Genomic DNA, 16,137 nt, shown 5'->3' with positions numbered 1-16,137 from the left:
TTATGTGCACAAACTCATTATCTAATACCATACAATTCCAACTATGACCATTTTCCTCAAATAATCAATGGTCATTTTATTGGAAGATGCATTGTCGACTATGATGGTAAGTATCTTTTTTATACCCCATTGAAGTGCAGATACTCGATTTCTCCTCCTTTTGTCATCTCTTTATGATCATAAACTTTTATAAAATTTATTATTCTCTTAAATTAGTTTCAATCATTATCAATAAAATGAGATGTTATGCACATTTATTTAAGATTTTGAATTGATGTCTATAAATAAGTAGTGATGCAAATCTTACAATCAAATGTCATGAACATGTCCCTTAAGTTGTCCTTTTCTAGCATGTATAACTTCAAACAGTCTTGCATAATACTAATGCAAGAAAGGGATTGGAAATCTAGGCTCAATTGTGACCATAATCTCTTTAAATTCTTAACATTCAACAAATCTAAATGGTAACTCATCTAGGATTAATATCTTAACTACTGCCAACTTTATCTTTTGTTCATTATACTTGACAAATCTAATACTAGGACTGCTAGTTGTTCCATCACAAAGATCTTCCTTCCTAGCACTAGTTATTTTTTTATTGGGGGCTATCCTTTCCAATCCCACCAACAAGAAATGCTTTACACGTGTCATTATGGTATTTCAAGAATAAAATATCTTGTTTTTTAGGATGATATAATAAAACCTTACCACAATAATTGCTTGTGGCTTTGTGCTTATTGATTTAGACCCCAACAAAATGCTACCATACTTTTGATCTACTCCAAGATATTTTGATTGGAGGACAAATATGAGGAGGACTAGTTGTAGGCATAGAGTTATCCAAATGCATTACATTAGGGATTGATTTAAACTCCAACAAAGGCATAGTGTCACTAGATTCCATAAAGCTCAATTGTAATTTGAGATAAACCAAGCATCATTAATCAAATTAAACTTTATATACAACAACCAATTGCTAAATACATCTCTAACCAATATTTACAAATTATTAATGTAACACATGTCCTTGTGGTAGAACTTTAAGAAATAACTATAGAAAATGAGATGAGAATGCTGATTTTTTTAAAAATTTTCTTTTCCTCCCCATGATATAAAATATTCTACAGTTAAAATTAAAACATGCTTGTAAATTTAAAAGAGAGATTACAGTGGAATTCATTAAATTAAATCATAAGGTCCTTTTACAAAATGCGAGTTCATTCATTAAATAAATTACATAAAACATGTCTAGGTTTTCTGTCACCATTTCTTTGTGCCATTTCTATCTTGAGGATTCGTCCTCATTTTGTTCCTGGGAGGTGAGGGGTATACATAAAAATAAAATGAGTCAAATATTCAGTAAACATTACTTCATACTTTTTAAATATACTAACATAGATTTTCATTCATGCATTTATCATTTCTCTGCATACTTTACATAAAATGCTTCTTGCCTTTGAAAATATTACAATGTGAGATTTTTCTTTAAAAATATTTTCATTCCTTATAAAACATTTTCTACACCTTCTACATTCATTCATAAAAGAAACTAAACCATTTCATACATCTAATTACTCTTATAACTTTCTATTAGCCGGTACATATTGTTATGCCTCATGTGTTGAGGTTAATGATTTTTTAGATCTGGATTCCGCCCATGGCCACAAGTTAGGAATTCTTTTCGGTCAGGGGACAATACTAGGTACACTACCTATACTACTTACCCATCATTGTAATCTACACAGTTTATTAGTACTATCATTCATTCAGTTATAACCGTTATGTAGCTTCATACATTAAAACATTACTTACAATTTTTTTCCTTTCCTTTTCATTCATCAGTCAATTTTATTTCATAAAACATCATTTCATAACATAAGTATAAACATAATCAATTAAAGAACATTTTGTAGCATCATTTAAACATTATTTCGTACATCCTTTAAATATCATTTCATAACCTCAATCATAAATGTCATCATTTAATTTTATGGGACATAAAGACAATAGTACTACATATAACATCCATTAGACATGTATACAAATATTCTTGAGGCGCATAAAAATGTGTTGCTAAAGAGGGTCATTATATACATATATATATACTTTAAAACATCAATACTTTAGCATACTGTTATAAACTATCGTTTCATTTTCCTTCATTGCCTAAAAAAATATTTTTCAAAAAAGATTTGCATTCCATTTTTTATATCATTTGGAAAGCTCTAAAAGTGTATTAACATAATATTTACCTGAACTTTATGTCAATTTCATTTCATACAATCCATTCATATGCGTGTCAGATAGCAACCTACATGCATTCATAACTTAACGTCATTTTCTTTTCAAGGGTGTATGCAACTTAAACTTAAAATTTGCATAAAATTATCATTGACTTAAACTTCCTTCACTTAGATCAACTTAGTTATCTAATCCATCCTTCATACCTTCTTTTACTATCATTTTCACACTTTATAGGCCATAGCTTATGACCCATCAAAGTCATACTTTGAACACATAACATTCAATTTCATGTTCTTATACTTTAAAGTGAATATCCATACTTCATTTTAAAGGTTAAGACACAAACCCTATCACCTTCATCGTTCTCTCTCTACCAAACCATCCCTTCCAATCTATAACTAAAACAAAGTTACACAACTCAATCTTAGTCAATACATCCTCGATTCATATATAATAACCAACACTTTATCATAATCCAGACTAAGCATAATACACAACGTTAAGCTAACTTTAAGGCGTAAACATTGTATACTCATGCATAAGACAAATTATATATTACATATGGTAAATCTATCTAATACATGCATTCAACCAATTTACACATGTACCCTACCATTTTTATCACCTAAGATCAAATACAGTTCACCAATTTTAATATATTCAACTTCAGTAGTACTTCACTTAAAATCCAGCCCATATACTATTTACACATTTCTATAATCACAACATTAATGTCTAACTCAATTTAAGAAAAGGGAAAAGAGGAGCTTACTAAGGAAGAGTTGCCAAATTAAACCAATGGTCTTTTACACAATATAAGTAGGTCATGGTCATGAATTCAAGGTGTTTAAGTGTTGGAAATAAAAAGAATGAAGAAAACAAAAGAATAATACAAGATTGGAATTTATGAAATTTCCTGCAATTGGAACTAAGTGTTGTTTCCTTGTTTCCCTTTTGTCATGGTTGGTATCCTTGCTTCCATTATATGATGGTTTAGAGGAAGGGAGAGGAGTCACTAGAGAATAAGATGAACAAGTGAGAAAGGTACCAGATACAATCTATCATAAGAAGTGAATTGGTGAAATTATCTAAGTGTTTCGGGACTAATCTATTTTATGTATTTGTTCCCCTTTTTCTTGTTGCTCATGGAAATTTAAGCGCTACGAATGATGTATAGACTATGGCTCAGGTTTTGTGAAGAAGAACAAGAAAGGATCTAGAGAGGACAAAAAAGAACTAAGTCGTATCTTGTTACACTACCTATTTTTTAGCTACTGACATCAGAAACTTGGGTTGATTTCATGCCTATTTTAAGCTTCCATGATAGCTTAATGATGCTTTTGCAAAGTAATTTGGGTGGACCATTTAACTATTGTGTGAGAGAAGGGAAATTCAGTGGTGAAGGGTTGGATAAACTACTGTTGTCTCTATTTATCTATAGCTATTGTAGTTGTTGCTACACTAGAGTTTTCTAATTTTTTTCCTGGGTTTTGGTTGTTCTCTGTTAGTGTATCTACTTATTAGTGCCTCAAGGAGTGAAAATACGAGCTAGTGGTTATAAGAAGAATCTAAAAATTAAAGAGAGTTGAAGTTGAAGGTAATAACCCGAGAGCTTGAACTTGTTGGCTGATCTACTATTGTTTCTATTTCATTTTTTGTTGTGTAGTTCACTAAAGGTGACTACTAAATGTTGTGGTGGCTGAGATACTTATGAGGTGGTCTTAAAACAAGGTAATTTAGTAACTAAGGAGGTGAGACTCTAGAGGAAACAAGGTTGCATATTTTCCTAGTTGACGCAACATGATTTTCTGCAGTAGTTTGGTGTAACTTATGGCTATTCACATTGATTTAAGCTTGAGGAGGTGGTTCACAAGTACACATTGATTCCTAGTGGTTAGATGTAGAAAAGCGGAGGTTTAAACCCATAGACAACAACCAACATGAACTCATGGTTTCACAAATTTTCAAACCCATACAATCATCATGCTTCACAATTTCTCAATCTCCACAGTCCTAACACTTCACATGGCATCCTGATGGGCGGTGTTGCCATGACGAAGGCATGAGTTGTGGCAGCTGGACTATTGTGGGGGAGGTTGTTGACAGAGCTTGCTTGAGGAGCAAGGAAACTTGCTTTGATTCGGCTGGGGAAAACAAAGGGTAGTCGTGGCTTACTTCTGTTGCTCACAGTGGCCTAAGCTGGGGTTGGATCATGGCGAAAGTGAGCCTACGTGGCTTGGTACGATGGAGCAGCTATTGTGATAATGAGGTGTGCAGCACTGCTAAAGTAGTGTGAGGCGGCACGGTTGGTGGAATGTCATGGGTGGCGACCAAGAAATGAGAAAAACAAAGAGGATGAGAGAGAGGAGTTAGGAGGTTTTCGATGGTGTCTACATGGAGGTTGGTTGGCCGTGTGTGCGCCTTGCGGTGGTTGCTGTTCATGATGATTCCGTGGCTGCTGACGATGGTTGGTGCGAGAGAAGGGAGGAAGAGGGTGCAAGGGTCTTGAGCTAGGGAATGACACATGAGAGGGAGAAAGGAAATGAAAGAGAGAAGAAAGAATGAGGGGGAGGGTATTAGGGTTTTGGGTATCAGAACCTTACCTTATATTTGAGGTTGATTTAAATCCAATGGTAAAGATAAATCCAATGGTAATAAAAGACTAATAAAAAATAAAGAGTAGAAAATAATTGGAAGGGATATATACACTGGTTTGGTTTCACAAATATTTGAAACTATCTCATTTTATCTCATCTCAACATCCAAATATCATTTAAATATAAATATTTTTTAATTTTAAAATTTTCACTTTTTCATCTAATCATTATCACTTTACTAAATTTTCAAATAAAACGTAAAAAAAAAAAAAAAACAATTCAAGTTTTTTAAATTTCAAAACAAAATAATATTAAAAAATTATATTCTAATAATTTTTCAACTTGATAACTTTTTTAATTCAACTTTTTATTTCTCATTTTCTAAAATTTCATAAAAATCTTAACTCAAACTATTTTACTACTATTCACAAATTATCTCACTATTATTCACAGATTTTTCTTCTCGTATGTATAATCAAATGAGACCTAAATTTAAACTAAACTTTTTATTCTTGATCTAAAAATAATATTATTTGTCATAAAATAAAATGATGTGTCTTAATAAATATTTCTCAGAAGAAATAAAATCATCTAAATAAATGGAGTTTTTAACACAAAACAAAATGATGAATATTAAATAATATTCATAAAGAAATAAAATCATTTAAATAAAATGATTTTTTATAACTATATTTTACTTTCGAGACTTCAAAAATTAAAAAGGTTTACTTAAAAATTAAGTTTGGTCTAATAATATTCTTCATCATCTTACAATATGGCTGTATTTTTTAAATCTTTTGAAAGAGGGAAGTTGTGGCATGAGAATATTAGACAAGTTTGAAACCATATGATCTCAGGATAAGTTTGGAAGACACATCTCAATTTAAAATTTTTATCTCATTATTATAATTTTTTAAATTCACATATAAAATATATTAAATAATTTAATTTTTTTAAATTTTAATACAAGTTTTTTTAATTTTAAAATAATAATAATATTAAAAAATAATATTTTAAATTTTTATAGATCGATTAGTGTTAAATCCTACTAGAGGGAACAGGCAAGCATACATCATGGTGCTAGAAAAGGCCGCCTCTCTTGGGAGGTCCCAGTGGTGAGATGGGCGGTGGTGAGGTACGTACGGTGCAGAATTCTTAATTGATTTGGAGGAACAAAATTCAATGAAAGGATTGATGTTTCTTTGGGGCTTTATACAGTAAAATAATCCTATATATCATATTATTTTTTTATTTTTATTTTATTATATAAAATATGATATATTTATTATCAATAAAAAATTATTTAATAAATAATTATCTAATAATAATAAATATAACACATTTTATATAATAACATAAATATGAGATAATAATATAGTGTATGAAATTTTGTATATACAGAATGTGTAGGGGCAGGAATTAGGCTTTATACAACTGCCATATAAAAGAACTGCTACCAATTATTTTGAATGTAAATTTTAAATATTGTGATTCCCTTACCTTTGTTTTTCCTCGCTGCGATTAACTATTTTTCTTGCAAATACAATGTATTATAAGGAGTAATTAATAAATTAAAAAATGTTACTGTTTTCTTAGGCTGGTCTTATTTTTTTGGGTCAGCTAAAATTTTCAGCAAATGACCCTTTCCAGACGACGAGTTGATCACAATCTACTTTGAATCTGAAAGTATTGTATGAGCATGCATACGTAGTCATGGTATGACTATGATTAATCTGACCAATACTAACACGAAATAATCAAACAAACAAAGGCCATTGCGTTTGACCTTGTTTTCCCGTAGCCAATTAACAACTACCATAGAACATTTCAGCTGTAGCAACAAAATAAAAAAAAATTACCATGAAAAAAATTCTACTAATCACCTTTATATTACATATCACACACAATTTTTTTTTTTTTTTTTCTTATCAAATGTGTGATGTATGTATTTTATTAGAAAAATTTTATTTTTCCTAATAAAATGCAACTAGATGGAAAACTCGATCTTGGCTCGTGCTCAGATGATACAAATCAAATGAACAAAACTTGACCGCTCGCTACTCGTTCAAATTCAATTTTTTTATATCTGTATCTATAAAATACGTTCTGTATTCAATATCAATTTACACATTAGGCATTTTGTTCTGTTTAGATAGTGAAAATATTTTATCTCATCTCATCATTACAATATTTTTAAATTTCTACATAAAATATAATAAATAATTCAACTTTTTCAAATTCTAAAATAATAATAATATTTAAAAATAATATTTTAATTATATTTTATTTAACTTTCATTTTAATTTATTGTTGAAATGATACCCAAATCTTCAACCCGTTTCCTTTTTACATAGGTTAGATTTTATTTTTATTTTTCAAATAACATAGGTTAGATCTTGTAGAAAATAAATTGATGCATACCTTCCACATAATAAGTCTTTACAACATTTGGTACACGAGAGACCACATCAACTGCCAAAATTCTTTCATAAATTTGGTTTAGTTTGCTAATGGGACACGTTTTCATATATTGGGGGGGTGGCATGGCATGCAGTCATGCCCGGTCCATACGAATTTCTCCAACCAAAGAGTTGAGTCGACGCCATTAGACGCACTCTACAGCCGCCACTTGGAGGATCTTACGTTATACCTTTGACTCTTTGCCGTGTCAACTGTGACGAGTGGCCCAGTCAGACGAGATAGAACCTAAATTAGCGCAAGTCCGGGCGTTCCCTCTTGACGTCTTTTACCAAATAAACCCTCCTTCATTCGGCTAATCGAAGCGTTGGTCAAGGGGGCATCTTCGTCCGGTTGGTGGAAACTAGGATAGAGTGGCAGTCTGCCTGCCAATTCGAACCCCGGAAATTACAAGAAAGTGGGGCCGATGCATATCCGTGGGCTGCCGGCTGACCGAGCCCAATCAAAATCGTAACCGAAAAAAGGGTCCCTATGTCTCGATTCTTTTGACATCTTCCTGTTTTGTTTCCTTTATTACTCCGATTCCATCGCTCCGCACCTCTCATTCCTTTTGCTTTTCCTCGTCTTCCTCCTCTACCAGGATTCCGTTAGTCTGTTAAGATTTTTTTATTTGTTTGTTTTTCTTCGGTTTTCGTCTCTTTGATAGAGAGAAAGACAAAATGGAATCGATCCAAATCCAATCGGAAAATGCAAGGGACTCGGTAGAAGAGATGATCAATCCGGGACAGCTTGAAACAAATCCTGACAGAAATGGTTCTATGTCCCAGGAGATTGATCGGGCAGAAGAAGGTCATGTGGATAAACAGGCTTCAGAATCCGCAGAATTCTCCAGTATAGAGATCCAGCCTGAGAAGAGGGAATTACTACACCCAGAAGATGATGGACAGGTACTTGAAGAAAAATATCGGGAAGACATCAGCCAATCAACGTCTTCTGTGCCCGAAGAATCTGGCCCCGACTCGCATGGTTTGAATAATGTGAACGACGACGTTAAGATCCTCCAACCTCATACGCAGCTCCCTAGGCCAGAGGCCCCCCCAGGGCTTTCGAGTTCAGACGGCGCCGTATCTTTTCAACGGTCGCGGTCTTTGTCCGTGGACATGCCGTCGATCGGGAAGCTCATCCGCGAGAGGAGCAACAGCCTTTCGTCGGCGATCGTGAGGCGACTGTCTTCTCTGAAAGAAAGCGACAACAACAGCAGCAACAACGCAGACGATTCGAAGAAGGGACCAAACTCGGGCGACGTGACCGAGTTCAGTCTCTCGGGGCTGAAGGTAGTCGTCAAGGTCAAGAGCGACTTGCAACTCAAAGGCCGAATAAGCTTTTTCTCGAGGTCCAATTGCCGGGATTGCACTGCGGTCCGAAGGTTCTTCTGCGAGAAGGGGCTGAAATTCATTGAAATCAACATCGACGTGTACCCTCAAAGAGAGAAGGAGCTCATCGAGAGGACAGGGAGCTCGTCCGTACCGCAAATATTCTTCAACGAGAAACTGTTTGGGGGTTTGGTGGCGTTGAACTCACTGAGAAACAGTGGCGGTTTTGACAAGAGGTTGAAGGAGATGCTTGGTAGCAAATGTCCCGATGATGCGCCTGCACCGCCCGTTTACGGATTTGATGATACCGAGGACGAACAGACGGACGAGATGATCGGGATCGTCCGGGTTTTGCGGCAGAGACTGCCCATTCAGGACCGTCTGATGAAGATGAAGATCGTTAAAAACTGCTTCTCTGGGAGCGAGATGGTGGAGGTGCTGATTCAGCACTTGGACTGCGGTCGCAGGAAGGTATGTAAACGCGTACACGATCTTTTTTTTTTTTTTTAAATTTTTTATCCATCACCTGTACCTGAATGCATCATATTCAATGGTCTGGCTCACGATCTCATACATCTGTTGGCGACCGTAGATAAACTATTTTGACTTGCTTGATGAGCTTCCATATCGTTGATTATTTAGACAGAACTTTGAAGTCGCTGACCTGCTAGTGTCTAAAAGTATTAGTATTAAAGGGTATCATAAAATAATAATTATTCTGTATCTATCGAGGAAAGTGTAGAAGGACGATTATGCCCTTGACCTTTTTTGGGAGACCCAGAAAAGATGTGTTTTGTATAGGCGACATTAATGATGACGAACATGCGGGGCTGCACGATAGGCACCTCGTTTGCTGAGAAGGAAATAAGTGGTTAGACGACGCTGTTATTGGACTCTTGAGGGATAATAATAGATAAAAGAGAGCCACGGGCGTGATTTTGGTTTAACAAATCAAGCCTACTCATACTTTGGCACATATATTATATTTATGTGTGTGTGGATATACATATGAATAATTATGTCTGATTCTAATGGATTTCAGTGATGGTTGCTGCATGGGGATTATTAGTTGTCAATCCTGCTAAATATGGGATAATTATACTACATTGAATTGTCTATTGGATGTTGATAAAATCCAAACCATATGGAGAACTGAAGTTGCGGTTCGCCGGTTTTTTCAAATCATAATGTTAACCCAATCCAACGAGTTATGGCATGATTTCCCTAAAAAGCTTTGATTGCCTCAAAACCCATTAATATATTTTGGAGGTATCTCAAACAGTTCAAATTTTGGCTCCTCCCCGAGATCTGTGGTCGAAAGGTTGAGTCGTGGAGTGAGAGTGTGAGTGTGAGTGAGTGAGAGAGAGAGAGAGAGAATAAAAGGTTGGCTCCGGGGGACCCATCCCATAAAACCGTTCGTTACAATTTTTTGTCATGGGGCAAATTTCCTGTCCCCAAATACAAATTTCTTATTTCAAACTGAGGTTTTACAGATTTTTTTTTTTTTTTTCCTTTTTGAGTTTTTAATATGGAGTTTTGCTTCTTAGTTTTGTCGTTTTTTAGATTTTTGTTGATTAATTTAAACGAAAATTTTAACACTCGGACAACGATTGACACATGTTGAAAAGATTATAAAAAATAGGTAGTTTAAAAAATTATTTAAAAATTACAAATATATTTAAAAGTACTAGAATAAACAAATCCAAATATAAAAATAAATTTATTTAAAAATAAAACAGAAAAGAAAAATATAAATAAAATAATTAATAAAAAATGTACAAGAAAACATAAAATATAAAATATAAAAAATAAAAGAATAAATAAAAATTTTAAATTAAAGAATTTAAGATACCAAAGAGATAACTCAAGATAAAAGTAACCAGTTTTTTTTCTTTAAATCCAAAAATAAAGTGGAAAAAGGAAAAAATGAAGCCAAAAAATTCAAAACTAAAAGATAAAAATTTCTTTAAGCATAAATGATTTTTCGTTAACACCAAATTCCTATACTCAAGTTATATGTGATTAATTTTCATTTTCTTCTAAGATAAATATTACAGATAGCATTCAAAAATTGGTGATTAGCAGGTTTTTAAGCCTCATTTTATTTGTTCGTTTTGCTCATCTTTTCTAGCTATATAGGATCGTAATTCTTACTTTTTTACAAAAGAAAAGTTCTCATTTTTCTCCATAACTTGTGATCACTTTGGTATAGAAGCCTCAGGACTACAAGTAAATAAGTAATTACCTAACCTGATGATATGACCTCTATATGAACTTAGTTTGTCTTGGAGAAACAAAGCATGACATACAGGCTGCTTAATTTTTTTTCTTTTTATGTGGGAGTCTTGGGGGTCATGTTGGTAACAGCGAGGTTAAGAGCAAAGTTTAGAGGCTTGGCTTAAGCGCTTCGCTTACCAAAAGTGAAGCTCATTTACAAAAGAAGGCGCTCTTTTTGTTGCTTTGTGTGAGCTCGAAGCATAAAAAAAAAGAAACGACAAGAAAAAGCTTCTATCATTTAAAAAAATATATAAAATATCAGTCCATGACCCAGAAAATGATGTAAACGAATATTATGAAGTATTTAATTGATATTGAAGATCATTTCCGTACCACGGTGCCACATGTCATATGTGATGTATATGATCTGAATACTTTATAATAGTTCAAGATGGCTTTCTAGATGATTTATATTTGACTAGTTTTGTTAGCATAGAAGTCAATACCAACAATTCATGAGCTTTTTTGGTCATGGCCCTTTTGGAATATTTTGATTCAACCATGTATTTTAATTTGATTATGGCTATGAAATATCATAGAGGTATATATGTAGTAATGCACAAGAGGATTATATAAAATGCTGCTGAATTTTATGTAAATTAGATGTTTACTTGATTGCATTCTTGACTAATACTCTAATAAATTGAGTTAATAGGCTAAACAAAGTACCATCTTGTCTTTTAAACCTTCTTTTCATTGTATTTTACCAATTTTTGTTATCATACATCAATTTTAAAAATGTTCGCTTTACTTCAATTAGGCACTGCTTTGCCCCTAGGCTCAAATGGTGTTTGCACTTGAACTTGAACACAACTAGTGCTCTCACCAACACTGGTTGGGGGTGGTGCGTGTTCTGAAAAGATAATCTTTTTCCAACATGCTAGATGTGATTTGTAATCCTCCATGTACAGTAGCATTCTTTTGTTTTTCCTTTCAGCACAGGTAGGCTGTAAACTAAATTTTATAGGTCCCAAATTTTATCACTTGATTTTGAAAGGTTAAGAGATGCAGATTTCCCGGATCCCTGCTTCTTATGTTTTATCCCTGGCTTCAGACGCCAGAATACCTACCCAAACTGTGTACTGTACTCTTCATGTAATGATTTGAACCCGCTTAACATTTTCACATCTACTGGCTGCTTCTTTGCCTTACCAAGAGTAAGAGCTAGATATTTAGATGATTTGGAATCTTGATTCTATCATACATTCAATCTTCCTATTTTAGTTGCAAAAAATTTATAGGGACATTAAGGACTACATACACTATGGCGAATTGTGAATTAATAGTCATCTATTTTTTTTCCCAAGCGCATTCTCTGTTGAACTCTACATCTGTCATTCATACATCTGCCACGCCAATCATCTCTCTGGAAAAAAATTAAAAATAGAAAAAAAGGAAAAGAAAAGAAGAAAAACAGTTTGGATTATCCTTAAGCTGTCTCTCTTACATGGATATATACTGGATTGTATATGACCCAAATGCAGGCTGTTGACATTGGAAAGCAGCTGGCCAGGAAACATTTCATCAATCACGTGTTTGGGTAAGAATATCTGCATTGAGTGATAACAAGTATTATAGTTTATGTTTTTTTCCTGCACTGTTTTCATTATTGGTACTTATTTATATAGGGAAAATGATTTTGAAGATGGAAACCATTTTTATCGTTTCCTTGAGCATGAACCCTTTATTCCAAAATGCTTCAATTTCCGAGGATCTGTAAACGACTGCGAGCCCAAGCCTGCAGCTATGATTGGCCAAAGGCTAACCAAGATCATGTCTGCCATTTTGGAGTCATATTCGTCCCTTGACAGGCAGCATGTTGATTATGTGGGTATCAGCAACAGTGAGGAATTTCGGAGGTACACTTGATACTCCTCCTGATTTACTTTATTCCATCTACAACTGCACTTCATGTTCTGGCAATTTATGGAGCAATCACATTTTATCTTGACTTCTGATTTCAAATTAGGACTGCCGGGACGTTACTTCCCTTTTCTAGAAATTTGAAGTCTGTTTTTACCATTGCTTCCCCTGTGGGGTATCCTTCCCCAAATCACTTACCACCAAAACAGAGAAGAAAACTTTTACTTAACACTAGGTGAATATGAGGTAAAATGCTCTGTGAAACCTGTTACATCCACCCATCTTGTGTGTTTTACTTGGTATCATTGTCCGGAGATGACCAAGATGGCTGATCTTTAAAAGCCTATACTATACTGCTTGATGGAGATCTAATGGACTAGTAGAAAATGGGAGATTCATGAATCATGCAAAAGAAGGTGGTGGGGCTTGCAAATATGAGTAGTGCTCATGTACTTTCAATTTTATGTACAAGACTCATTTTGTTAGTTTTCTTTTGAAATTCAAATTTAACATAATTTTCAGCATATCAATAGCTGATATGTGAAGAAGTAGGTTTTTTGTAAGTTTTTCTTAAGTATATTTAGCATTTTTCCTCAAATATACACAATGGTCAATCTATGGAGAGTATAAGCAAAAAAAAGTTGGTCAAAACGTCTAGACGAAATTATTACCCTAAATCGAAGATTCTTTGGTCCCTTCATTTCATTCAGGTATGTTAGCATAACTGCCTAAAAACATTCAAGTAGTGTGTTTTTAATACCAGTGCCCATAAAACAATTTATCAATAATCAATAAGCCATGATAAGAGTTTCTTCTTTGAAGGAGATGGCTTAGATTGTGTCAGCTACAATGCAATCCTTATGAAGTACTTGAAGTTGTTGCTTATTTATCGAATCATGTACAATTTAAATAATTTTATATTCTATAATTTGTTGTTTTCACCTTCTAAATGCAGGTATGTAAATTTGGCTCGAGAACTTCACCGGGTGAACTTTGTAGCTCTCTCTGAAAATGAAAAGCTAGCCTTCTTTTTGAACCTGTACAATGCCATGGTCATCCATGCAGTAATAAGGATAGGGTGTCCAGAGGGTGTAATGGATAGGAGATTCTTTTTTTCCGATTACCTATACGTAGTCGGAGGGCAGCCCTATTCCCTCAATACAATTAACCATGGGATCCTCAGAAAGAACAGGAGAGCCCCATACACCATTGTCAAGCCCTTTGGCACCGGAGACAAACGTTTGGAGGTAAATGGTTTTAACTTGGGTCACTTACGAAATATATGCAACTTATATGTTAGTCTCTTCTTCCATAAATGATGTTTTTGTTTTCGGAAAAAAATGCACATACTTTGTTTAAACTAATGAATAATTCTATTTGAAGAAAAGGCCTTAAAAACTAATACCTAATTTTCAATCACTGCCAAACTATGAAGAAAATGTAATATACCCAATCTTCCTAAAAATCAATACCCTATTAAGTTAAAAAAATTATTTATTTTTTTAAAAACATTCCATGTTTTATGTTTGTTTTTTATATTTGCAAAGAGCTATTAATTTTTATCTTTTGTTTTTTCAAAAACACAATCTCGATTTTAAATTGTTCCCTTTTTTTGTGATGTTTCTTTTTTCTTTTTTAATTTATGTACTTTTTAAAAATTATTTTGTTATATATTTTAGTATTTTTCAAAAATTTCTTATCGTGGATATATGTCAAATTTTGAAGGAGTGGCAGATTATAAATTTTGGTAGTTTAATGGGATTATAGTAAAACTTGAAAAGTGATTGCAAATTAGTGTAAGGGAGATTCGAGTATTTTCTCCTTCTAGTTTTTGTCAGGATGACTTTTGGATGCAACATTTTAGTATACTATAGTACTAAAAATTTTGAAAAGAATTTTAAGGTGAGATTTGGATAGCGAGTTGAAATGAGAAGAATTGAGATGAAAATTGTTTATTATATTTAGTATAGAAATTTGAATAAGGATAATGTAAAAATAGTTGAGATGAGTTGAAGGCTTTTTTTTTTTTTTTTTTTTAATCCAAAGCGGGCCTAAATGTCAGGCTGGACTTTTGTATTTGAAGTGTGGTCGAGAGGGCCTTTTTAAGGAAACAAAACTTGAATCTTTCAGAAACCAGTTTTTATCTCCCACGAAGCGTAATGTATGTGACAAGATCATTGAATTCAGAGATTTGATGGCGGATAAAACTACTAACCTTGGTCAATAAAATTTCAGCTTTCTCTTGCCAAATTAAATCCATTGGTCCACTTTGGGCTTTGTAATGGGACAAGGTCAAGCCCAACAGTGAGGTTCTTCTCGCCCCAAGGAGTTGAAGCCGAATTGAAATGTGCCACAAGAGAGTTCTTCCAGGCTGGTGGAATGGAGGTGGACTTGGAGAAGAGAACTGTTTATCTCACCCGAATTATTAAGTGGTGAGTGCTCAAGTGCATATACCTATTTTCCCATTCAGTTATATAGGACTATATTGATTCCTTCACATTGGATTCCCTGCAGGTGCAATGTGGATTTTGGAAATGAGAAAGAAATACTGAAGTGGATCCTCAATTACTCGGATGCAACAAAAGCAGGTCTTTTGACACATCTTTTGGGGGATGGTGGCCCTGTACATATTGTGTATCAAGACTATGATTGGTCACTCAACTCTTGAACATCCACCATCCCTTCTTGGCCATTGTTTGGACATCAAAAAGCAATTTTTGACACATTTTGATTTGATTTGATTCGATTCCATTCGATTAGATTCAAACCTGGTTTGGCAAAGGGAGATATATTGTATATAATGCCTAGAATTGATACATTTGGTCGTTAAATGAACTATAGTTTCATGTTACAAAATAAGATAAATTTGCATTATTACAAGCATTACTAGCCATTTACTAATTCCTTCCCTATCGATTTTTGTTTGGCTGGCTGCATGCATGCATATTGGGACGCAAGTGAATGTTTGATATCTCTCTCATCATTTATGTGCTCTAGTTTGTCATTTGGGATTCTCTTAAAAATGAATTTAATTCGACTGATCCATCCTATAGCAAGATCAAGATGCACCGTGTCTAACTCTGCATGCAACTTTTACTTTCACCTTGAGGACAAGATGCTTGATGAAAAGAGTAGGAATGATAGTTCAGAAATAATCAAATGCACAATTGTAAGTGTATGGGAAGTAGCAAGCCTCTGTTTTGGATTGTACAAAACAGGGAACGATAATTGGGTTCGTGAACAATCAGAAAGAGTTATGCATGTGCATAAAATTAAGTTGGAGAATACGGTAGTGCACACACACCCCACCCCCCCGCCCCCCCAAAAAAAAAGTTTTTATAATTCAAAATCTCCCTCTATTTTTT

At 33.9% G+C, this 16,137-nt stretch overlaps 1 protein-coding gene across 1 annotated transcript; it reads left to right on the top strand.

Moving 5' to 3' along the window:
- The first annotated feature begins 7,646 nt into the window (after positions 1 to 7,646).
- Positions 7,647 to 15,655, top strand: LOC122311471. The gene is made up of 6 exons (XM_043126024.1): positions 7,647 to 9,103; positions 12,394 to 12,449; positions 12,538 to 12,768; positions 13,728 to 14,019; positions 15,008 to 15,204; positions 15,287 to 15,655. The coding sequence occupies exons 1-6, from the start codon at positions 7,979 to 7,981 to the stop codon at positions 15,438 to 15,440; spliced, it is 2,055 nt and encodes a 684-aa protein (XP_042981958.1). The 5' UTR covers positions 7,647 to 7,978; the 3' UTR covers positions 15,441 to 15,655.
- The last annotated feature ends 482 nt before the right edge of the window (positions 15,656 to 16,137 follow it).

The sequence above is a fragment of the Carya illinoinensis genome, chromosome 5, assembly GCF_018687715.1.
Source record: "Carya illinoinensis cultivar Pawnee chromosome 5, C.illinoinensisPawnee_v1, whole genome shotgun sequence".
Taxonomy (NCBI): domain Eukaryota; kingdom Viridiplantae; phylum Streptophyta; class Magnoliopsida; order Fagales; family Juglandaceae; genus Carya; species Carya illinoinensis.
This window is presented reverse-complemented; position numbering and strand designations above follow the sequence as displayed.

Bases quoted from the DNA above. Each gene is read 5' to 3' on its own strand.
- LOC122311471 (XM_043126024.1), top strand. From the start codon at position 7,979: ATGGAATCGATCCAAATCCAATCGGAAAATGCAAGGGACTCGGTAGAA. The intron at 9,104-12,393 runs GTATGTAAACGC...ACCCAAATGCAG, and splicing joins TGGACTGCGGTCGCAGGAAG to GCTGTTGACATTGGAAAGCA. The intron at 15,205-15,286 runs GTGAGTGCTCAA...GATTCCCTGCAG, and splicing joins CTCACCCGAATTATTAAGTG to GTGCAATGTGGATTTTGGAA.